The sequence below is a fragment of the Piliocolobus tephrosceles genome, chromosome 3 (genome assembly GCF_002776525.5).
Source record: "Piliocolobus tephrosceles isolate RC106 chromosome 3, ASM277652v3, whole genome shotgun sequence".
Lineage (NCBI taxonomy): Eukaryota > Metazoa > Chordata > Mammalia > Primates > Cercopithecidae > Piliocolobus > Piliocolobus tephrosceles.
The window spans coordinates 13611278-13636806 of NC_045436.1; the positions used below are offsets into that span (position 1 = coordinate 13611278).

General features: G+C 35.2%; 1 protein-coding gene across 1 annotated transcript in view; it reads right to left on the minus strand.

Moving 5' to 3' along the window:
- Positions 1-25529, minus strand: part of WDR17 (WD repeat domain 17) — a 115549-nt gene that overhangs the window by 10194 nt on the left and 79826 nt on the right. Inside the window, exons 13-25 of the mRNA XM_023226814.2 lie at positions 23269-23433; positions 21163-21365; positions 19524-19673; positions 19309-19439; positions 18893-19018; positions 17516-17671; positions 13349-13413; positions 9454-9586; positions 8590-8681; positions 7418-7517; positions 5511-5650; positions 2680-2700; positions 344-455 (exon numbers count right to left, since the gene is read on the minus strand). Coding sequence (XP_023082582.2) covers positions 344-455; positions 2680-2700; positions 5511-5650; positions 7418-7517; positions 8590-8681; positions 9454-9586; positions 13349-13413; positions 17516-17671; positions 18893-19018; positions 19309-19439; positions 19524-19673; positions 21163-21365; positions 23269-23433 — 1594 coding nt within the window. The remainder of the gene's footprint in view (positions 1-343; positions 456-2679; positions 2701-5510; positions 5651-7417; positions 7518-8589; positions 8682-9453; positions 9587-13348; positions 13414-17515; positions 17672-18892; positions 19019-19308; positions 19440-19523; positions 19674-21162; positions 21366-23268; positions 23434-25529) is intronic.

The window sequence follows — 25529 nt, forward strand, 5'->3', positions numbered from 1 at the left end:
GGATTTGGAGTTAGACTTGCTGAAGTTGAAATTCTCACTCCACCACTAACTTATTTGGGTAAATTCCTTACCCTCTCCAAGTTTTCTTTGTATAATTATCCCCTGCTTTTCAAAGTTTTATGAGAATGAAGATACAAATATATGTAAAGATTTAGAATGCCATGCACATAGCAGAAGTTCAGGAAATGTTATTTCTTATTGTTGCCATTTTAGTTGTACATATATGTATCCCAAAGGGACCATATATTTGCTTCTCTGCATGCATCTCTATTTGCTTGAGCCTACAATTAATTAAATCATAGCACTGCATTCCAAATCAGAATATTTAACATCATCAGCATACCTTATCATGGAGGTCATTTATCTCTTCAGTACATCCTGGGTAGAAAGCACAGAGTTTTATTAAATGTAGTTCATTATCAGGAATCATCAGGAGAAGATCGGCTGCCAAATTCCTGTTAACGTAACAAAAGGGGACACTTCATTGAGGAAAGATTTAAAAATAACATTCATAACTATCTCAAAGAAAGGAAATTCAAATAATATACCGCTCTTGCTTTTCAATTTACACAAACATTATTAATTACCTAGTTAATTATGAAACTACTCTAAATGCAGATTACCCAAACCAAAGGTCATGAACAACAAACATATTTATAAATTCCTAAATATTAAAAACTAAACTTTACATACATGAGTCTTAACACACTTATAATTAATTTTATTATTACAGAATAATTCTCTAATCAGTTAAGTAGTTTTGACTATGTTCTTTGGAGTGAATTATAAAGCAAAAATTGTGAAAGGTAACTCTCGTCAACTTTTATTATGCTTGTCAATATTGACAAATTGTATTAGCCAGCTCAGTGAAACCAGTAGAATACTGAGTTATTTTAAGTTCATAATTTTGGGTATCCCACATATTTCTTAAATCATTAAGTGGAAATTAAAGATGGAAATGTAGTTTTCTTATTTACTTTTTTTTTTTCTTTTGAGGCATAGTCTCATTTCCCCTGTCTCCCAGGCTGGAGTGCAGGGGCACAATCTTAGCTCACTGCAACCTTTGCCTCCTGGGTTCAAGCAATTCTTGTGCCTCAGCCTCCCGAGTAGCTGGGATTACAGGCATGTGCCACCATGCCCGGGCAGTTTTTGTATTTTTAGTAGAGATGGGGTTTCACCATGTTGACCAGGCTGATCTCAGACTCCTGGCTTCAAGTGATCCACCCACCTTGGCCTCCCAAAGTGTTGGCATTACAGGCATGAGCCGCCGAGACCAGCCTGTTTACTTTTTAAAGTTTCAATCAGTGGAGTAAAGCAATAGAGGGTTTTAAAAATATAAAATGGTATGTACTTAGAAGATTTATACCAAAATATTTTCTGTAAAATCCTCTTCAGATCACTAGGTGAGGAATTAATGAATGCATGCATCATAACTGAGAAAACACCTAACTTTCAATAATTCAAGATATTGTTTTTAAGAAATTGATATATAGCCACACAGAATAGGTGACCTTAGATTAGGTGATACTTCACATAAGAATTTATAAAGCTGTGTGCTGAGGCCTCTGAGAGTAAAACCCCACTTAATCTTCTTTGTGAAGATATCAGTAAAATCTACATTAGTCATTTAAGTAAATTGTTTCCTTTTTAAAACTTAAGAGGTGCTTAATTAAGAATATAATGAATATAGAATAGGAATAGAGATAATTGGCAAGTTCTGGTATGAAATCCAAAAGTTTACTAAAAATAAAAAATACACACATATCACAAACTATCAGGATAGTAATATTTTAAATTAGGCTTACTTTAATGTTTTTAGAATAAGAAAAATTTTAGTGAAGTATTTTACATAAAATATTTTGATAACATCATTTTACTAATAAATAATTTTCTAAATAATATCAAAAGAGAATTGTTAAAAGATCACAATAATTTTTCATATTATTTTCCCCTAGCCATTTAAAAATTACACATAATATCTTTCCAAACTGCCACATTTTCTATTACATTGGGCAGGTTCCATGTTAGAGTAGTTTAACTGTTCTTGCTAAAATGTATGAATGATGTCATGTGTTTCCTCCTATCAAAATTTAATAGCAGTTTTAAATAATGTCCATGAAAATATAGAAATTATTTGTTTTTACTGTGTATAAAATAGCTGTGCTAAAATTCTATTCAAACTTTCAATGAACTACAAAATTTGACTTTCTTAATGTAGAATTATATCTTCATACGGTGAAATTTTAGCAAGGCCAGCTAATTTCCTTCAACGTTTAATCAAATTCACCCTTTTTTGAGAATTCAGTAAACAAATGGGGAAAAATGTACATATAAAAATGATTTAGACCAATTGAATGATCTAAAATATAAAATTTCACTATCAGAACAGGTATTTCATTCTCCTTAGCTGAGTTAGCTGTTATTTGGTATTGCAGGAAGTCACATTTCATTTATTGTACAACTTTTAAGTATAAAATCATGAGTGATTATAGGAACTTTTCTCAGTACTTTGTAGTCAGGTTTTATGTGCTGTAAATTATACATGTGAATTGGCATACTATAAAACAATGTGAAAACAGTTGATAAATATTTCTTAATATAGAGATACCATTCAAATAATACAATAAAGGAGTTTATACATTTTAAATCAACATGCTCTTAAATAAAAGTAGATAATACCTGTATCCAACAGATGGAAAGCTAAAAGAAAATATTAAATATGAATACCATGATTATATGATGAGTATCAGGAAGAAACAGACTTTTACAGTAAATGTAAAACACATGAGGTGTTTATAGCTTAAAAATTATGCGCATCTGTATAAATCACGTAGTTATGTTTTCTAAAAATCTGTGCGGCTCTACTACTAGCCAGGAGGATCACAGATTTCTCCTGAAAATAAAGCTAATCAGCACCACATTTAAACTGTTTCCTAGTTTCTGTTACATGTATTTATGGATATATTAAAAAGAATTGTTGGGGTGGGGGTGTTACAAGGAACAAGTTTGTTTTTTCTTAAAAGTAACTAAGACATATAGTTAATTGAAAAATGTTTAGTCATAGTAACATACAATGTTACGAGTTTGAACTGCTCAGTATGAAGACGATGTAGATGAAGATCTTTACGATGACCCACTTCCACTTAATGCATAGGAAATTGATTTCTCTTCCTACGATTTTCTTAACAACATTTTCTATTCTCCAGTTTATTGTAAGAATACAGTATATAATACACAAAGGATACAAAATATGTGTTAATTGTTAATGTTATCAGTAAGGTTTCCAGTCAACAGCAGGCTATTAGTAGTAAAGTTTTGAGGGAGTTGGAAGTTACAGATGGATTTTGGACTGCTTGGGGGGTTGGCACCCCTAACTCTCATATTGTTCAAGGGTCAACTGTATACGTATTTCTCTTTTGCTGCCATTTTTTTTTTTTTTTCTTTTTTTTCTTGAGACGAAGTTTCACTCTTGTTGCCCAGGCTGGAGTGCAGTGGCGTGATCTTGGCTGACTGCACCCTCCATCACCTGAGTTCAAGGGATTCTTCTGCCTCAGCCTCCCAAGTAGATGGTATTACAGGCGCCTGCCACCATGCCTGGCTAATTTTTTTTTTTTTTTTTTTTGTATTTTTTTGTATTTTTAGTAGAGATGAGGTTTCACCATGTTGGCTAGGTTGGTCTTGAACTCTTGACCTCAGGTGATCCACCCACTTTGGCCTCCCAAAGTGCTGGGATTACAGGTGTGAGCCACTGGGCTCGGCCCTTTTACTGCTTTTTACCTTCACTTTTAAAAAGCAAATCCCCTTTCATCTGATGATGACTTTTAGCATGAAATCAGCCGTCTTCGTGAATAAATAATTTGAATTAGGCTTCATGCTTTGAGATGAGGACAAGTCCCTATGTAATTGACTATTACAGCTCTTGATAGAGGGATAACTAGATACTCTCAGAGGAGACTCACCATTAAGTACACTGAAGTCTAAAACTGATGGTAGGGTACTACTACATTTTAGTGGGGGAAGGGAGCTCTTACATTACTGTAAGATATATGTAAAAATCAAAACAACTTTGAAATTCCTGATTCACTATAAAACCTTCAGATTCAGACAAAAAAGAAGAATGTAAGTGTTGTTCTTTTTCCCGAGTTGGCTGCAGATAAGAAAGTGGTACAGGTTGGATATCCCTCATCTGAAATGCTTGGGACCAAATGTGTTTCAGATTTCAGACTTTTTTGGATTTTAGAATATTTGCATATACATAATAAGATATCTAAAGGGTGGGACCCAAGTCTAAATACAAAATGTATTTATGTTTCATATATACCTTATACACACAGCCTGAAGGTAATTTTATACAATATTTTTAACAATTTGTGCATTAAACACATTTTTGTGTTAAGCACTTACATGTGGAATTTTCCACTTGTGGTTGTCATGTCAACACCTGCAAGGTTTCGGATTTTGGAGCATTTTGGAGTTTGGATTTTTGGATTAGGGATGCTCACCCTGAGTAGTCTGATAGCTAATAATGCAAACTTCAGAGCTGATTTATGTAGCTTTGAATCTTGGCTCTATCACTTACTGCCACCTCAAGAAAATCAAAACCTACCACATAGAACCTAGTGAATTTTTACATATAAAGTACTTAAAATTGTGCTTGGCACAGAGTAAGCAGTATAGAAGTGTTAGTTAGCATTCATTATTATCATTACCACCTGCAATGTTCAGTAGTTACAGTCATCTGTATAGCTCCACCTCAAGGGTGCTGTGTGTGTGCATGGGATTTGTAATGGGGAAAAGGTCACAGTCCTGATAAATTCATTTAGAAACTTCTTGAAGTCCTAAGTATTTGAGGGAAAGAAAAGATAAAAATCTAAAATAATCTTTATTCCATAAACATCTACTGAATGACGGAATCCCATATTTCCTAATAGAGCCTCTGTAACAATGGATTGTTTGACTTAAGGCCACGGCTCCGCAGATACGAGCTGGAATTGCTCTGCCCTGGATTTCCGGGCTACCCCAGGTCATTCCCAGGGTCTCTTTCTCTGGGTATTGCCAGAGTCTGGGGGAGGTGTCCTGTTTCAAGTGTCCAGCAAAACCATTATTCTTGCTGTTGTATATTAGAAAAGTGACTTTATTGTCCAACTTTAAAATAGGACACAAGATCTGACAAGAAAAAGTATAGATATGCAGAATTTTAAGATGTGGGAATATGTGTTCTGATCACCTTAAGAAAAGTACCTTTGTTGTCTCATACTTTAAGTGCTTGAAACATTATGGAATTACAACTGGGCTACTTGAGAATGGATCATGGCAGATTTCATTATACAACCATGGTAGTTCTCATCATTATGACATTGTTATATCATTGTTTCCTTCCATAATCTTATCCTTTATAAACAAGGTGATCCTATATTCTCCCAATGCGTATCTTATCAAATGGAATTTATAATGTTTTAAAAATGTATTCCATCACTACGAAATTATTCTTTGAATTTCAAAATTCTTACCATATTGAAATCATCATGCACTTTCTCGCCAGTAATTCTAGGGCATAGTGGGTTGCTGGTGCTGCAGACTCTCCGAGTACTGTGCCCACACAGACTGCCAGCTCCAGTTCATTTCCGCGAATCAGGTATGCCATAGCAAGCTTGCTCAATAAGAAAATAATTTCTTCAGTTGCATAGATGCTGGGTAGGTTCATCACTCCCCTCCAAGCTCATAAAGCAGATAAAGCAGTATTAATCTATAAATCAATTGTTCTTAGAAAATATCGACTGTAATAGCCCTATAAAGTAGTTATATAAGAGTAATTGCAATTTTCAGATGGAAAAGTTATTAATGAGACATACAGAAAATGTTATCAGGTCAGAATTAAGGAGTTTAGAACCCTTAGTTCTATTTTTGTACTTAATTAATAACACTCTATGACATTCTCAATATGTGCTTCAATCTCCATATCAGAAAAAAATGTAAATTTTTTTTTCTTTTTTATTATACTTTAAGTTCTAAGGTACATGTGCACAACGTGCAGGTTTGTTACATATGTATACTTGTGCCATGTTGGTGTGCTGCACCCATCAACTCATCAGCACCCATCAACTCGTCATTTACATCAGGTATAACTCTCAATGCCATCCCTCCCCCCTGCCCCCTCCCCACAATAGGACCCGGTGTGTGATGTTCCCCTTCCAGAGTCCAAGTGATTTCATTGTTCAATTCCCACCTATGAGTGAGAACATGCAGTGTGTGGTTTTCTGTTCTTGCCATAGTTTGCTGAGAATGATGGTTTCCAGCTGCATCCATGTCCCTACAAAGGACACAAACTCATCCTTTTTTTATGGCTGCATAGTATTCCATGGTGTATATGTGCCACATTTTCTTGATCCAGTCTGTCACTGATGGACATTTGGGTTGATTCCAAGTCTTTGCTATTGTGAATAGTGCCGCAATAAACATATGTGTGAATGTGTCTTTATAGTAGCATGATTTATAATCCTTTGGGTATATACTCAGTAATGTGATGGCTGGGTCATATCGTATTTCTAGTTCTAGATCCTTGAGGAATTGCCATACTGTTTTCCATAATGGTTGAACAAGTTTACGATCCCACCAACAGTGTAAAAGTGTTCCTATTTCTCCACATCCTCTCCAGCACCTGTTGTTTCCTGACTTTTTAATGATTGCCATTCTAACTGGTGTGAGATGGTATCTCATTGTGGTTTTGATCTGCATTTCTCTGATGGCCAGTGATGACGAGCAAAAAATGTAAATTTGTAAGAGCTTCTTCAAGATTTTACAGTTATCTATCACTTCCTAAAGTCAATATATCTAAGGATAAATGCACAATAGAATCTATATCTTTAATTAACATTTGCTTATTAAATTAAAGTCAAGTGGAAGGTACTTTAAACCTATAACTTGTGAATAATACACTGGAAAATAAGTGCTTTCATTTGTATTTTTTCTTATAATCCTAACAACTATATGTGAAATAGGTAAGGTAGGTATTCATATGTTCATTTTAGAATTGAAGACATTTGAGATTCTGAGAGTTAAATGACGTGCCCAAAGTCAGTATGTGAGAGGAAAGACTCAGATATTTTGAGTGGTCCAGTGATTCTTCCCATTACTACACTGGCGCTTCTCATATATGTTGAAATGTTTAAAACAAGGTTGTTACAAATAGGTATCTTGTGGTAGAAATAAAAGAAAACAAAAGTTCATAGTCGATGTGCACTTAAAACAAGAACTCATAGTTTATGTGTGCTAATTAGGAATGTAATTACTTAATTACTTAATTGGAAGGCATGCAAAACCAGATCTCACACAGAAAGTCACCATATCTTTTCCTCTCAAACACCATGACATATCTAAAAAACTTTTCATTCGCATAAATCAGTTTTAAATGTCATACCTCAATATTATCTACGGCAAGATGGCAACATGTGGCTAGTACTGCTCGACCATCTTGAAAATACCATTCTGCCAGTTCTTTACTGACTTTGTGCAGGAGTCTAGAAAGAAAAAATGTATGTATTCTGTATAAACACAAGTATTCCATTATAAAAGCAAACCAATACTTTTTAAAAGGTATGATAAAAAGACCAAATAAAATTTAATTTGACATGCTTGCTTTAAAGACTTGTTTTTGGAAAAAAATAAATCAGGAAAGTGGTCTTTACAAGTATATGGTCTGATAAGCCTCTCCCTCCCTCTATCCCCACAAATGTCAGAAGAAAAGCCTGATTTTAAAAGCTTACCATCCTGCATTGGACAATTTATGACTCAGCCACAGGGAAAGTTAAGTGTAGAAGAATTACAGGTTGAACTGAAATTTTTCAAAATTTAGGTCGTATCCAAAATGCAGCTAGCATGTGTTAGCTTTCTAAAATGTCAAGTTTAGAAATGGCAGAGAATGGCAGTCAAGATACAGGCAAGAATACATTATTCTCAACACATTATTTGCTTAACATTTCATGATCCTCTTCTACTCGATGAGTGTCTTAAAAGTTTAAATATCCTATTTTCTAGGATAATAATAGGAGCAAATCGAAAGGATGGGGGGAGGCAGACTATTGGATTAAAAAAAGGTGAGAGGGCTGAAAAATTCTAATTTCCATTTCTTTTTTAAAATAACTATCAGGATTTCTTCTTTAAAAGATGACCAAATGTTATTCTGGACACCAATATTGGGGTCTTGGGATTATAAACTACATTCCTGTGAACTTATATACACTAACTTTAGAACAAAACATGAATAAGCAGTCTACCTTATTTTCATCATTGGTCCTCTCCAATAGGTTTGATTAGTTTGTAAGTGTTTAGGTGCCTTACTTGCCATCTCTCTAGTCAAATGCATTTTGCTTTTCTGAAAGCTATAAAAAATGTGTATAAACGGAGTCTCCATGCCTGAAATTTCTCTCTTCATCTAGGAGTAGAAGCTGTAATGGAACTGGATCATGGTGAGAAAGGTTGAGGCAGTCAAGTCCTCAGTATACAAAGAAGGATGAATTATAGAGGCTTTAAAAATTCCTAAAGGGAAGACAACCATAAAACATATGGACCCAGAGCAAATAAATCACTCACTCATTAAAGTCTTCCTTGTAGATATCATCAGAATATGAATCTCCTTTAGGCATAGAAACATGTAAGGGCTGCATATTTCCTTCACAAGCAGCCTAGGATTTAATTAAATATTGAATTATTCTTGAGCTAATTGTTGATAATTGACACATTTCAGAATATTATTTTGAGCAAAGTATACTTAATGTTTGAAATTTATACTATAATTTGGAGATAATTTTAGAATTTGAGGAGAAATGAGATGTTAATTGTGTGTAGCAAAAAAAGCTTCAAGTGAATTATTACTAAAAATAAGTTGTTCAAATGCATGGTATGTAACATTCAGCAGCATGTGAAAAGTTTAGAGTTCAGAGATGCTTATATGTTTAAAGATCTAAAATAAGTTAGGCTCTGTGTGATGGCTCATGCCTGTAATCCCAGCACTTTGGGAGGCTGAGGTGGGAGGATCACCTGAGGTCAGGAGTTTGAGACCAGCCTGGCCAACATGATGAAACCCCATCTCCACTAAAAATACATATGTTAGCTGGGCATGGTGGTGGGTGCCTGTAATCCCAGCTAGGGCTGAGGAAGGAGAAATCACTTAAACCCAGGAGGTGGAGGTTGTGGTGAGCTGAGATCGTGCCATTGCACTCCAGCCCTGGGTGACAGCGAGACTCCATCTCAAAAAAATAAATAAATAATAAATTAAAATAAAATAAGTTCACTGAATTCAAAACAAAAATAGTATGCTCTCAAATGATGAGAAAGAAGGCCAGGAAGGAGGGCAGAAACCAAACCCTTTATGACTTTGTCAATGTGAGCTAGTCAACACAGTCTTCTCCCTTCTACATGCTCACCCATCCACGTGTGTGACATACATGGTTTTACCTGTGCAACAAGCAGAGCTTCTTTAAGCCGACCTCTTGACATGAAAAAATGGACCAGCTTTTTCACATCACCAATGGCTATGCAGTATGGAATGACATCATCCTTATCTTCCTGGATTAATTGGTCAGCTCTCCTAATAAAATAAGGACAATTTTTTTAAACAATATATTTTTGGAAGGTTTTTAGGTGAATTAAGATTTTCTGAAAGTATGGCTAAAATTTGTCGTAGATTTCATAAAGCCCTTTGGCATATCGCTTTTAAAAAAGACACTTTATAATCAAATTACATGTGGAAGACAGATAAAAGCTGCATGAAATAATAAATACTATAGGAACTTGTTTGCCCTTAGAACATGACATAAAATATGCCTGAATATTTTAGATCTTAAAATCAATGTAGTTTATCTATTAAAATGGGCAATTAGTCTATTCAAAAGTATGTTTTATACAAGATATGTGTGATAGGATATCAGGTGGATTAAGCAAATATTTGGGTATCTACATTGTTAAAGACAGATAATTTTCATTGTTTTAGGAAGCGTTAACAATGAATAGAGAACCTTGAAGCTCAAGTAGCTTAAAAATCACTAAGAAGGAGAATATAGAAACATAAATATTAACAATAACATGTAGAATGTTTAAGCGCCCTGGTGAAGAAGATTAACGAAAAATAGTATTCTAGACATGTGAAGGGAGAACGGAAATGGTAATCTTATCGAGACTGTGAAGGGTGTACATGTGTCTGTTTCTACATACCTGTCTCTGTCTCTCTGCACCCATCTCTCTCTCAATCTCTCTCCCTCTGTGTGTGTGTGTGTATCTTCCCATCTAAGTCTCAAGTATTTTCTCAATGACTAACCCCCTAGTTAATTCTACCCTCAACGTTTAACCACAGTTTTGTTTAAAAATCACCTGGTCTATTTAATTTATGCTACCATTTGCATTAAACCAGAATTCAATTTTTAATCTTTGGGTAGGGGTAGCAGATATTTTTCATGCTGAAAATGGAAAATATTTTTCATGATATTTGCCAGCTCACTGTTAACAGTCTCCAATTTCATAGGGTCATCGAAGTATTCCTCAACGGCTATGTTTTTACTATGTGACTTTGATTTGTTATAGCTGTTTAGAAACAAGCTGGTTACAAATAATGATCTACTTCCCTGGGCATTTGAAACTATGCTTGAGAGACTGCCAATTTGGATGAATGGCTGGATCTGTAAAGTATAAATGCAGGAGTTGTGGAGAGACTACTTTCTGGCAGCTACATGGGCTAAGGGGCAGAGAAAATCAGGAGTTGGCTTTCAAAGATAAATGAAACAGAATTGGAAGAGTTTTGTATATTCTCATTTGCCTCCTCCTTTTCCTTCCCCACTAAATCTGTTCTAATCTTGCTTCAGTCTCCTTCTTTCTACCAAAACAGCTCTTATTAAGATCAACAATAACCTCCATGTTATCCAGATTTCTTATTTGGGCTACAAAATCAAGACTGCCTATTGAACAATACCACAGAATCACAAGGAACTTCAAGCTCAACATGTCCAAAGAGAACTAATGATTTTTTTTGTGCCATTTGATTCAAATCCTCTCCTAGTGGTTTTGCTTTTGTTGTTGTTTTAGTTGTTTGTTTTTAAATCCCAGTGATTAGCAACAGCTTCTATCCAGTTTTTCAAACCTAAAACCTAAAAATTTTTTGTGTTACCTTCCTCATCTCTATTACCAAATCCAGTTAATTTTAACTCCTAGATATATCAAATTCGTCTGCTTCCCTCAGTCCCCGCATCACTACATATGGCATCCACGCTACTGCTGTCTCCTGACTCGGCTATTCTAAGTGCCTTCTAACTGGCCTCCTCATATCTGCTATTGACCTTCTCTAATCTGTTCTTGATATTTCAGCTTGTGCGGACATTCTAAATGAAGAACTGGTCACATCGGTTTCTACCCTACTTAAAATTAAAACCCTTTAATGTCTTGTGCTCCTCTTAGGCTAAGGAAAAAATAAAAAAGCTTACTACATTTACAATGCCCTAAAACCTCTAGCTTGTGCCTACTCTCCCTTGGCATCACTTCCCCCTGGCTCTTGCACTCCAGCTACAGCAGCCTCCTTTCACAGAGTTCCTGTACTCTGCTCCCTAAGCCTGGGATGCTTCCTCTAGCCTCTTCACTTGGTTATCTCCTATGTATTCTTTATAGCTCAGTTCATATGCACCAATCTTTGTCAGATTTCCTTTGTTACAATTTATCTGAGGATACACCACATTTTAAATTCATAGCATAGAAAGCAATGTAGTAGCATATTAATATGACTAGATGCTAGTAAAATGTGTCAATAATCACATAGAATACAAACTACGTTTACTTTTATTCTGCAATATTAACACTGAGTGACTCCACCTTGGTCTTAAATGGAATTCCATTAAGTTTTTGCTGAGATTGAAATAATGTTTTGTGAAATAAGTATCCTCTGCTAACTTGACTTTAAGGATTTGGTGAGAGCAGTAACATTCACAATTGTGCTGTGAGGGTACAGGGACTTACAGCACTGGGGATTCTTAAAGCTCAGGAGAGGGAGCCTAAAATCTGAGGGCTACAATCAGCCTGTTGCTTCACTTTCTGTTGGGAGAGCAGGTGCTAGGGAACAGTCTACTTTCCCATGGCAAATGTGTCAATCCTTCCGAATTCTATGTTTACCCTTTGATTGATTTTTACTTGTGTCCATAAGAAGCAGTTGATTTTTTGCCACTAAACCATGTTCCATAAAAGAAAAATCCAAATTTCTGTTTTAATGTCAGAAGCAAGGTAACGGCATAATAATATATAGTACTCTGTAAGCTTAGCACAGTGATTGGCATAGAGTAGGCATTAAATAAGTATTTGTTAAATGAATGAATAGCATAGAAGAGAGTAGAATAAAATAGAGCAGAGAATAATCATATGTTGTAGGTTTAAACGTGTCCCTCTAACAATATGTTCAAGTCCTAACCCATAATACTTGTGAATGTAACCATTTATGGAAACAGGGTCTTAGCCGATGTAATTAGTTAAAGTAATACAGGTCATACTGGATTAGGGTAGGGCCTCAATCCAGCATGACTCATGACTTATAAGAAGAGGAAATGTGGGCACAGAGACACACAGGGAATAATGCCATGTGAAGATAAGGGAGAGACTAGAGAGACGCATCAAAAAGCCACAAGATGCCAAGGACTGCAGGCGACCAGACACCAAGAGAGAAGCATGGAACTAATTCTTTCTCAGAGCCTCCAGTAGAAACCAACTTTGCTGACAACTTGATTTAGACTTCTGGCCTCCAGAATTGTGAGAAAATAAATTTCTATTGTTTTAGGCCACCTATTTTATGGTAATTTTTTTTTTTTTTTTTTTTTACGGCAACCCCAGGAAACTAACACTTGAGAGCAAATCTTGTTGGTTTACTGCATTCTGAAACAAGAATGCTTAGTTAAGTTTCCTCAGTGCTCAGACCCTTCATCATCAGTGCCTTCCTCATATCCATGGGGAAGAAATGGCAGGAATTAGTGCCTACAGAGAAGATTTTTGGGATAATTCATAGAATAGTATTTTACGAACCTATGCTAACCTTCAGGAAATCTTGCCACTTGTATTTCAATACCAGCTTATTAATCAGTGAGTATGTTTGCTGATTTGTCCTTCTCTCCATTGACATGGGGAAATTTGCCTTCTGCTATCTTCATCAGAGGCCAAGTCAAATCCAAGAACACCAAAATTATTTGTAACTGATTCATTTCATTTACTGTATCAGCAGATACAAAATTTAGTTATTATTTAAGACAACATAAGAATAAGAAATCTCAAGAGCTACTGCCATATTTACATACTGCTTCTATTTTAACATGGACTCTCTCTGCCTTACCTCTGCATTAACTTCTTCCAGTATTTCACAGAGACCCCTGGTGCAATTGACAGGGCTTTGTCCCACTAGAATAGAAGGCAAAAAGAGCAGGAGCATATTAATTTCGGTTGCTCTATATAATTCTTAAGACACTTAAAAAAGATTCCTGTTTATAATATAGAAATTTTAGAGTTCTTGAGTCCTGATTTGGTACCTTCTGTCTTCTTTTTGTTCCGTAGTCTTAAAAAAAATCTTTAAAGAGCACTAATTTTACCCCTCTTAATAATATAAAAGAAGCTGGGCATGGTGCCTGATGCCTGTAAAGCCAGTGCTTTGGGAGGCTGAGGTGGGAGGACTGTTTGAGTCTAGGAGTTTGAGGCCAGCCTGGGCAACACAGCAAGACCCTCATCTCTACCAAAACAATTTTTTTTTTTTTTTTAATTAGCCAGATGTGGTGGGGCACTTGTAGTTCTAGCTACTTAGGAGGCTGAGTGGAGAGGATTGCTTGAGCCCAGGGGTTCGAGGCTGCAGTGAGTCGTGATCACATCACTGCACTCCAGTCTGGGTAACAGAGCGAGACTTCATCTCAAAAAACCCAAAACAAAACAAAAGAAAAAACAAAGTAAAAAAGACTGTATTGACATGGTTAAATTCCAAGGGCCCCTCAGCGACTTAGGGAAGGACTAAATGGCTGGTGTCATCACTTACAAAAGTGTCTTTAACTTGATGGAGCTTGAAGAAGTTGAGAAAATTATTTATTTTTTTATTGTTATCTTTTAATTCCATTTTCTACAAATTTTAAAACATTAAAATATTTTAAAATAAAATATGTAAAATTATATTATTTAGGGAAAATCCAGTCCTAAACCCAGAGAGTAAGAAAGAGAAAAATGGAAGGAGAGACTGAGGGAGAGAAAGGAAGAGGAGAAAAAAAATAGTAACTAAAATATGTACTTTGAAAAATATATTGATTCATCTTCTAAAACAACTCCAGAGTAATTTGTTCTATGGTGTTCAAAATATTAACATTTTTATTTCACTACTACTTACATGAACAAATATACCATCTATGTCTCTTTTATCCTTTCCTACTCATTTTAATAAATTTTATTTATTGTCATTTCTTCATTTAACTGATAATACTTGTCTTCATATTTAAAAATTGGACTTCTACTGAAGAAGCTCATTGTTTAGTAAAGGCTGATTGTTACTGTTATATGAAAATATAGATTTCACTGAATTCCAGTCTAGAGTGGAACTGAGAAGAAAATTTTCTGAAATATCACTACATGAATTAAAATTCATTCTAATTAAGGCTCTTCAAAACACTAGGGTTCTACTGTAATTATCACTAGAAAATTGGTAATTAACCAGAAAAGAGTATGTTAAATTTTAAACAGGCAATTTTGAATACTACATATTTAAAATCATGTTACCTAAAAGGTATCTTAAAATATGTTTTCAGGGGAAATCTGTCTCTAATGGAAGAAAGAAGTTGGAATGTAGATTAAATTAACTTTGAATTCACCAAACTCTTTCAATAGAAACTTGTCTAATAAATAAAAAAACTAAAAGTTTACCTAATCCCACAGTATTAAGTTTAAACAAATAAAAAACATTCCTAAGGAAGTGATTACGAACGATTTTAAGGTCACCCATATTTCTTTTCTTTTCTTTTTTTTTTCTTTTGAGACGGAGTTTCACTCTTGTCACCCAGGCTGGAGTGCAATGGCATGATCTTGGCTCACTGCAACCTCCACCTGCTGGATTCAAGTGATTCTCCTGCCTCAGCCTCCCAAGTAGCTGGGACTACAGGCATCTGCTACCATGCCCAGTTAATTTTTGTATTTTTGGTAGAGACAGGGTTACACCATGTTGTCACGGGCTGTTCTCAAACTGTTGACCTCAGGTGATCCACCTGACTCAGCCTCCCAAAGTGCTGGAATTACAGGTGTGAGCCACCATGCCCGGCTTAGGACACCCATATTTCTAACAACTTGCACAGTTTTATGGATCATTTTAAGTACACTGATGAACCTGCACAACAATAAAATTATTAAGCTTCACAAACAGATACCTGATTGAAATAGGCTTTGAGTTAAAGGTAGTTTCAATGATATTTAATCAAATATAAAACTCAGAAAGATAAAGAATTACACTGTTCTATCAAAATTTATTAATTCCTTTTCTCCTTGGCTTTTGATAGATCTTCTCTGCAGTAATGGCGCTTTAAAAAAGCAACTTTTAGTTAAATATTTACTACTTTACAAGGAAAATTTTTACATTGCTCCTAAATTAAAATACTTTTAAATTTATAACGCCTTTTCAATAACATTTTAAAATGGCACATTATTTGGGGTCAAGCAGTAATTCATTGTTTTCTTGAAGTATGTGGAAAGTAAAAAGGTAAGCTAGATTTAGTTTTGATTTATTTTAATGTAACCATATTGCTTAGTTTTACTTTATATTATTTACAAATATTCTTAATATCATGCTTTGTAGCTACACAATTAACTAACTTAAATATTTTAAAAGATGATAAGCTATGAGATAAGTCCATGCCATTCTAACCATTGTTTTGGTGAGGCAGGGAAAGGAAGAATTTTCACTGAACTAAAATGCATATACAGAAAAAAGAAAGGTCCAATAAGTTTACACAAACCGAATGTGCCCATGTAATCAAAATCCAGGATCAAGAAACAGAAGCCCCATTCTCCCCTGTGTTCCATTGTAGTCACTACCCATCTACCAAAGGGTAGCAAAAGCATCAATTCATCCTAACCTTTTTGTAAAAATCCGTGTTGTTGATTTAGTCCTCTCTAATCATCATCCTTTATCAGATGATATTCAGCAGAAACCCTTCTTCTGGCCAGTGTGGGATTTAGTTATGAAAAGTAGTACTAGCAAGGGGATTCTATTGTGAACAAATTAGCCAACATAGTTTTTTGTTTGTATGTTTGTTTGTAAGAAGTTAAGATTCCAGCCTAGGGTGGTAGTTCTCAAACTTCAGAATGCAAGAGAATAACATGGAGAGCGTATGAAAACGTAAGATGGCTGGGCTCCAACCCAACCGTTTCCAATTCTGTAGGTCTGAGGTGAGACATGCATAGGGATCCCCAGCGATGCTAATGCTGCTGTCCTGGAACACTTTGATAACTACTCTCCTAACGTCTACACTTCATATCAGATTGATAGAGAATCAATTGGATCTGTAAAAAAGTAAGTTTTTTTTTTTTTTTTTAAGACGGAGTCTTGCTCTGTCGCCAGGCTGGAGTGCAATGGTGTGATCTCGGCTCACTGTAACCTCCGCCTCCCGGGTTCAAGCAATTCTCCTGCCTCAGCTTCCTGAGTAGCTGGGATTACAGGCACATGCCACCACGCTGGGTTAATTTTTGTAGTTTTAGTAGAGGCGGGGTTTCTCCATGTTGGCTAGGCTGATCTCGAGCTCCTGTCCTTAAGCGATCCTTCTGCCTTGGCCTCCCAAAGTGGTAGGGTTACAGGTGTGAAGGGGTGAGAGTGCACAGGGTATATACATTTTCCTTTTTTTTTTTTCCTGAGATGGAGTCACCCAGGCTAGAGTGCTGTGGCACGATCTCGGCTTCCTGCAACCTCTGCCTCCCGGGTTCAGGCAATTCCCCCTGCCTTAGCCTCCCAAGTAGCTGTGACTAGAGGTGTGCACCACACGCCCAGCCAGTTTTTTTTTTTTTTTTGTATTTTAGCAGAGACAGGGTTTCACCATGTTGGCCAGGATGGTCTCAATCTCCTGACCTCGTGGTCCACCCAACTTGGCCTCCCAAAGTGTTTGGATTACAGGTGTGAGCCACTGTGCCCAACCTTTTTTTTTTTTTTTTTTTTGAGACAGGGTCTCTTTCTGTAGCCCAGGCTGGAGTATGATCATAGCTCACTGCAACCTCTGCCTCCTGGGCTCAACCGATCCTCTCATCTTAGCTTTCCAAATTTGGGATTACAAGTGTGCACCACCATGCCTGTCTAATTTTTTGTGTTTTTTGTAGAGGTGGGGTTTTACCATGTTGCCCAGGCTAGTATCGAACTCCTGGGCTCAAGAGATCCACCCACCTTGGCCTCCAAAGTGCTGAGCTTTTTATTTTTAATACTTAAAATTGAGTATATTCTTAATATTTAGACTACTATGTTAAACTCATTAGTTTCACTTTCACAGAGCATTACCTCTCCAAGTTCAACCATAAGTTCACAGTATCTCTGAATTTGTCCTAATCTCAAGTGGATCTCAGCAGCTTCCTTCAGTCTTTCTTCTTTAGTAGGTACACCAATACCACCACCAAATTTAGACATCTTGACTGTTGTTAGTTCTTGAGCTTCAGACTGGTTTAAAAAAGAAAATAGAATTTAAAAAAATCTGTCATATCTTGTTTTGTATGTGTCACAATAATTTGTTGCATATTTCAAAATAACTAAAAGAGAGGAAGTGAAATGTTCCTAACACACAAAATAAGATAAATGCTTGAGGTGCTGGATACCTCAGTTACATTGATTTGATCAATACTCATTGTATGCTTGTATGAAAATATCACATATACCCCATAAACTATTATGCATCCATAATAATTAAAAATTTTAGAAATTGTTTTACAAGAGTTCATGATAACAATGAGCATATACACATTACATGAATACATACTTCAAAAGCATATAGCTCTGGAAAGTCAATATGTTAAAAATATTTTTCTCTATAAAATATGATACCTTTCTAAACATAATATTTTGGGGTGTGTGTGGGGGTGGGACACAGGAGGGGAGAGACTGAATCCCATTGTCTTTAACCCTGTCCAGGTGTTGTAGTTATACAGAACAGATAAAAGGTAATGATACAGTAATATACAACAATACAGAGAGGCCTCTAGTAAAAATAAACAGTTACTGGCTTACTTTAATTAGCTCCTCTCCTGTCAAACAGATTTTGCAGTTACAGTCATTAGGTGTTTAGTTTGCGATTAAAGAACGAACTTCCTCATTATGGAAAAAATTGCTCCTTATGAGCATTAGATCACATCTCTGGCACAACTGTCTCCATGCTTTAACAGTTAACTATATAGATATTCCAAAAAATATACAAGCAATTTTTTCTTTCTGGTCCCAGGATGGGTTTTGTGGTTAGTACTATAGATTGCCCCAGGGATGAAGTAACTACTAGTTTTTAGTAAAATTCATTAAGAGCTATAATATGATGATTTTTTATAAAACATATCCCAGAATAGCCTATTAGGCCCTCTGAGACTAAAATTAGAATAGTCCATATGTCACAATCAATCATCTGCTAATAGGGGAAAGATAAAGCATTTCAAGGAGTTCCAAGTGACCTTGAAGGAATTTCATGAGGCTCAACCGATGATAACCAGGATTGACTTAATCTGTTCCCAAGTAATTCACTTTCATGATTCATTTTACCCAAGACGGATCTCCTCAGTGTTCATTTATGTAAATCTACCAATTTAATCATACATATTTTTCAAATTATTTTTATATTTTAATAGTGAAAAGGCAAAACATTTGCTTGAGTACATCATATTTGCATACTTTACTCACTGTTCTAAATTTAATCAGATGTTTCAAGTGCATTATTCCTTTGCAGTAGTTCTGAGGAAGTAAGCTATCATCCTGTCCTTTTATCACAGCAACCAAGTTCCATAAATTGTCACTGCCACCTGGAGGCTAGAGAGTTGATAAAAAATAAATATGCAATAGTGAATTAAAAACCTCATAGTATTTTGCATCTTCAAAAATATTATAATGCAGGCATATCTAAATTTAAAAATTAATAAAATAACTACATGTTATCTCATGTATTGTTTCCAGTTTTACATTTGCTTTCTTACAGTGTACAGATTATGGTAAGAGGTACCCAATGAATTAGAATGGTACATGTAAATATGTGAAAATAGTTGTAAAGATTCATGTTGGCTAAAGGGAAAATATTCGCATTTAATTCCTGTAATACTTACGGATAAACATTCTGAAAACCATCTTAGTTTTTTCACTCGAGAATTAGCAGTTAGTTTTTCTATTTCTTGTCTAATATCTCTTGACACTTTACCACACAGTAGAGGAGGAGTGCCTGGTTCTACAGCATAATCTGAAAAACAGACATAATTCAGTGAGAGAAGATTTCTCATAAAACGTTTAGAAATAAACTCTAATACATGTATATATTCCATACCAGTGTTCCCAATAATTTCTTCCCAAGATCTGTCTGCCAGAATATTTATTTGTACAGGAGTGATTAAGGCTGTTAATGACCAGAGTCTCACTGTAGAGTCACGGGAGCAAGAGGCCATAGTGAAGGGGCGACTGGGATGGCAGGTTAAACCTGATGAAAATAAAAATCTATTTTAAGTAAAGTGAACATTGAAAAATATTCTTTATTTATATGTGCTTCATTAAACTTCTACAGAATTGAAGCTATGAAGAAATATTGTGAGTAACTGAAAGGTTCTCAGTCAACTTTGTATTTGCATTTAATATGTTGGCTGAAAATAATAACAGAATGCAATAAATCATTTCATATATCCCATAAATATGAATATAAAATTGAATAACTATTAGAGGCTGGACATGGTGGCTCACGCTTGTAATCCCAGCACTTTCCTGGGAGTCCGAGGCAGGTGGATCCCTTGAGCCCAGGAGTCTGGGATCAGCCTGGGCAACATGACAAAATACCATCTCTACCAAAACTACAGAAACTAGCTGGGTGTGGTGGCACACGATTGTAATCCCAGTTACTTGGAAGGCTGAGATGGGAGGTTCTCTTGAGCCTGGGGGGTGAAGGTTGAAGTGAGCTGTGTTTGCGTCACTGTATACCACCCTGGGCAATAGAGCCAGAGTGAGACTCTTGTCTCAAAAAAAAAAAAAAAAAAAAAAAAAAAAGAAAGAAAGAAAGAAAGAAAAAAGAAAGAAAAAAATTATTAGAAAGCAAATGGTCATGGATGAAAATGTGAAAATTATATTTCGTGTGGTTAAGCAGCAACAAGTATACTATAAAACCAATAGCATACATAGTATCTGTGAGTTAATGGATGGGCAGATGACATTCTAGTTAAAAGACGAAGAGTTGGGGACCTTTCAATTCGAACATTGACAAATATGATTCTCACCCACACTCAGTCCCACATTGTCTTGGCTAAAAGGCCATTGTGGTCAAGCATATGGATTTGAATCTGATCTAGACTGAGGTTACTTTCTCTAAGAAATAATTTTTGGATTCTTAATCTGCCCATTTATTCCTATCAAGGTTTAAGGATGAGAATAAATGCAAACAAGAATGAAAGTGAAGAGATGTGCAAATGGTAAGTAATCTGATTTTCCATAGCCACGTTAATTATATTAAAACAACTTGGGATTATATTCAAAAACAAAACACTGTACTAAACATCCAAGAATAGAGGAATGGTTAAATAAGTGATATCTACTCTATTACTGATTTCCTGTTAAACAACTTAACTCTGGAGTGATGTCAAAGAAAGGAAGAAAAACAAAAGCCAGACATACATATACACGCCCATCGCAATATGTGTGCATTGTGTGTGTGTTTGTGTGTACACAGAAATGGGTGCAGACGGGGCGAGGGGGAGAAAGACACCACAGGGCTAACAACAGTCATCTTTGGTAATTTTTGTTGACTTTTTCTTCTGTATATTCTGGTATTATAATAATAAACATGTATATTTTCTAACGTGAAAAATGTTATTGTAAAATAAAACACTGTATAACTTCTTCAAAAATACTGTATTCATCAGAAATTATAAGCACCATTAGTAGGTCAATATAACAAATACATGAAAGAATGAAAGACACTTTACCATATACATCTGCACCGTGATCATACACAGTATCCACACAAGTTCCTTCTCGAGTGTCCCATACTTTTATAGTATAGTCCCAGCTGCCAGATATGAGCAGATACGGAATCTCAGTATTCCACAATAATCCCCTCACAGGTGCAGTGTGTCCACTAAGAATACTGATGCAAGCATCTTGAGTATAATCCCAGATGCGAACCGTACTGAAAACAGAATATTATGGGTGTGATAACATTCAAGTTCTAATGTATCTAGAGTATTAACATATTCTTAATCGAGTGTAATAATTATTGATTAGCTTATCTAGAAGCATTTTCTGTCTCAAGATAAAAGGTTTTCATTTCATTTTAATTTAAAAAATAATAATTGTAAATATTTGTGTGATATTTTGATATATGCTTACAATGTGGAATAATTAAATCAAGCTAATTATTAACAAATTCATCCCCTCACATACTTTTCTTCGTAGTAGATGGAAATGAATATTTAACTAGGCTAGTGTTAGCTTATTTAAACATATTTTCTTTCTTGACTTTTACTCTTCATTTATTACTGGTAGCAAATATATTATTTCACAGTTTTTATGTGAATAAAATTGCTTTGTTAAAATGAAATATCAAAAACAGATATAACCAAAGTGGAAAATATGACTAATAATACAGATACAATAATTTAAGATATTAAGATTATTTGTAAATTATAAAATTATAACACGTATGATGATAGGTATTATTTGAAATATTGCTTCATATTTATGCTTTAATCAATACAGCAAATAATTCCTTCACGTTTTTGTCAGTGATATAAGTTGCTTGGTCAGTGCAGAATAAATCTTAGATCAAGTTAAAGAATTTAAATATAACTGGATTCGTGAAATTACTTGTATCTATTGATTGTACAAATGTTACTGAAATTAAAATTTAACTTACAATCAATGTAAGACCTCCAACTGCTAATTTTGCTTAGACAATTCACAATAATTTTTTAGTCAGAGGTAAATGCCAAACTGACAACAAAATAGTAGTACTTCAAACGTATTACTATTTTGCACTATATAATATAGGAGATAAATGATATATTCTTATTTCTTAAGGCATATCCCTTTCTGCTTTATATAAGAAGTTTCCTTTTGGCCAGGCACAGGGGCTCATGTCTGTAATCCCAGCACTCTGGAAGGCTGAGGCGGGCGGATCATGAGGTCAAGAGATCGAGACCATCCTGGCCAACATGGTGAAACCCCATCGCTACCAAAAATACAAAAATTAGCTGGGTGTGGTGGTGCACACCTGTAGTACCAGCTACTAGGGAGGCTGAGGCAGGAGAATCGCTTGAACCTGGGAGGCAGAGGTTGCAGTGAGCTGAGATCGCACCACTGCACTCCAGCCTGGCGACAGAGCAAAACTCTGTCTCAAAAAAAAAAAAGTTTCATTTCTTCTTTATCCTCTTAAGCTAGTACATGACAATATATCAAAGTATATTATAATCTAAATTTTTTGTTGCTAATTTCTGATATATATTAACATTTAAATATTTTACATTTTATATACTTTCATAAATAAGAATACATTAAAGGGATCTGTATCAAAACAATTTAATGCTATTGTAGGGGCCACTAGAACAGGCGTCTTTCCTTTTATAACATGTTAGGTAGTTAGGCTTCGAAGTCCCAATGCATGTTTTTTGGTCAAATCTAAGAAAGGCTTTTATAGGCACAGCATCTGTGAGTTCTGTTATGAGTACAGCAGTATAACTGATTTCCCTACCATTCTGACTTATTTCAAGTCATAACCTAGAGAAATCTCATAATTATTTCTTATTAAATTTGGATTTATGCCAAAAATTCAATAAAAATGCTTAATCATTCAATACTAAATCTGTGGTTCCCAGCTACTTGGTAGGCTGAGGCAGAAGAATCACTTAAACCTGAGAGGTGGAGTTTGCAGTGAGCCAAGATCACGCCGCTGCATTCCAGCCTGGATGACAGAGGGAGACTCTGTCTAAATATATATATATTTCCACATACAATTTGATTCTATACATACATTTCTAGGAAAATATCAGCTTATGATTTTAAGGACAAGAAAATTAGAATCCAAAAATACATACCCATCATCAGAACCACTGCAAAGAATTCCCTCTCTCAGAGGAGACCATTTAACATGAAACACTTTTGCTGTATGCCCACTAAATACTTTCAATGGTTGATCTGAGCTGGTGGCTACGTAATAAACACGAACATTTGTGTCTTCACAGCCAGTGGCTATCATGTCTCTGAAATATCATCAATGGAATATTGACATTGGATAAATATGATATATAACTAATAATTAAAGGTATACCGTAGTTCTAATTTCTAAAAGTAGAATTTTTGCTTCCTTAGTGAAGTTAGATTAAAAACTTACATATGTAAAAAATCATGTATAATCACTCTACAGAAATTTACAGAAACTGCACCAGTATGGAAAGAGTTTCTTTCTGTGTTTTCTTTTAATTGGTTGAATTTTTATTTTATTTATTTTAGGTCAGAGGTCATGGTATTTCTATTTCTGTAAGTTCTTTTTCAAGATGACCAGACTCATAATTTTTTGAATTTTTCTCAAACTTTACATTTTGCAATACTTAGGTGTTAAGAAGCATCCCAAATGGTGAGTGATGACATTTGCTTACTTGCTGGTGGGCAAATTATTATTACACGCCTTAGTCCATTTGTTAGATTGTTTTTGTGGCACGGGTATAAACAGAAATATTCCCACTGAAAGTTTTTTGAAAAAGCTCCCTGCAGACTAGGGTTGTCTCATTGGACAGGGAGTCAGAGTCCAGTTTTCCATTCCTTTTTGATGGCTTCCCTTCTTTAAGATGCTTTAACTGTTTGATACGACTATGGAGTCCCTAGAAATAGAATATGATCTTTTAATGTTCTTTGCTCATTATTCTCACAATAGTGAGAATAAGCTAAGCAACTGCTTGTACCTTCGTGATCAAACTTGGAATATTGCTAGGAAAGGAACTCTGAGTACTAGGCAGACCTGTGGAAATCACAGACCTGCCAGAATAGTCTACTTGAGGAACATCTACTCTAACCATCACATAAATGGTCTCCACACGCTAAACATAAAGAAAGGCAGTCACACACTGTGGATCTCAACCGTCATCGAAACCCTTTAAAAACTTCAAACTGTTGACTTTGTCACACGGGTTGTAAGGCTTATATTACATTATATGGGTTATAAGATTACATCTTCTCAAGGCCCACTGATAAACAAGACAGTTTCTACACTTGGGAAATATATTTTGCATATATATATATATATTTACATGTATATATGAGTATATTTTTATATATGTATATGCAGATACATAAATATAAAGTCTTAGAAATGGTATCATAAACATTTAAAGAATGCACATAAAGATATCGAAATTATACAGTCAGAGATATCTTATAAATAAACTTTGTTATGTTCAAGGTTCACTTACCTACTAAGATGCTAAGTGGAATATAAATACAGCAATTAAAACATTTTAAAAGGTTTTTAACATTAAAAATGAAATGTATTAGGTATGCTTAGTAGTAAGCATAATAGTTAAATATAAAGGACTTCTTCCAGTGTCATCTGAAAATAAAGCTTTCTTAAATAACTAAACATATTATATTAATATCTAACTTTTATTTCAACTGGCCAAATGGGTGATTAACTCTATAAAACAGAGAAATAGGAATGTGGAACTGTTCTATTAGTCAGATATAAGGTAATTCTGTTCATTTGCATATTTAACAAATCTTTATTGAACATCTCCTTTTTTCAAGGCACAGTGAGGGTCAGCAACTCAGTGTTTTGCTACGAATATGCTGTTTAACACAGAGCACACAGTTGGCAATCTCATAGGGCTTACATTTCAGAGGGTGAGACAGTCATTATGCAACCAGGCAACAAAGAAAATTTAATTTTACTATATTAAGTGCTCCAAAGGCATATTATATGGGAAACTTATTTCATATGGGGTCAAGGAATACTTTTCTGTGGTTTTTGAGCTGAAAGCTGAAGGATGGGTAGCAGTTATCTACGTCCCGCCCAGGTAGGGTATGTGGTGTAGGATGGGAAAAAGAATCCTTGGTAAGGCGGCCAGTAGAAGTGAAAGCCTTGGGGCGAAAAATCAGATGGCTAGTTCAATAAACTGAAAGCCAGTGTGGTTGGATGCAAGAAGTAAAGGAAAGCAAGCCTGGGAATGAGATTAATAAAATAGGGAGGGAAAAGATTAGTCAGGGACCTTCTTGTAGTGCTTGCTAAAAAGTTTTCATTTTATCCCACAGTTAATGGGAAAGTATTGAAAGATTTAAGCAGTAGAATGGTGTGCTCAGTTCTGTG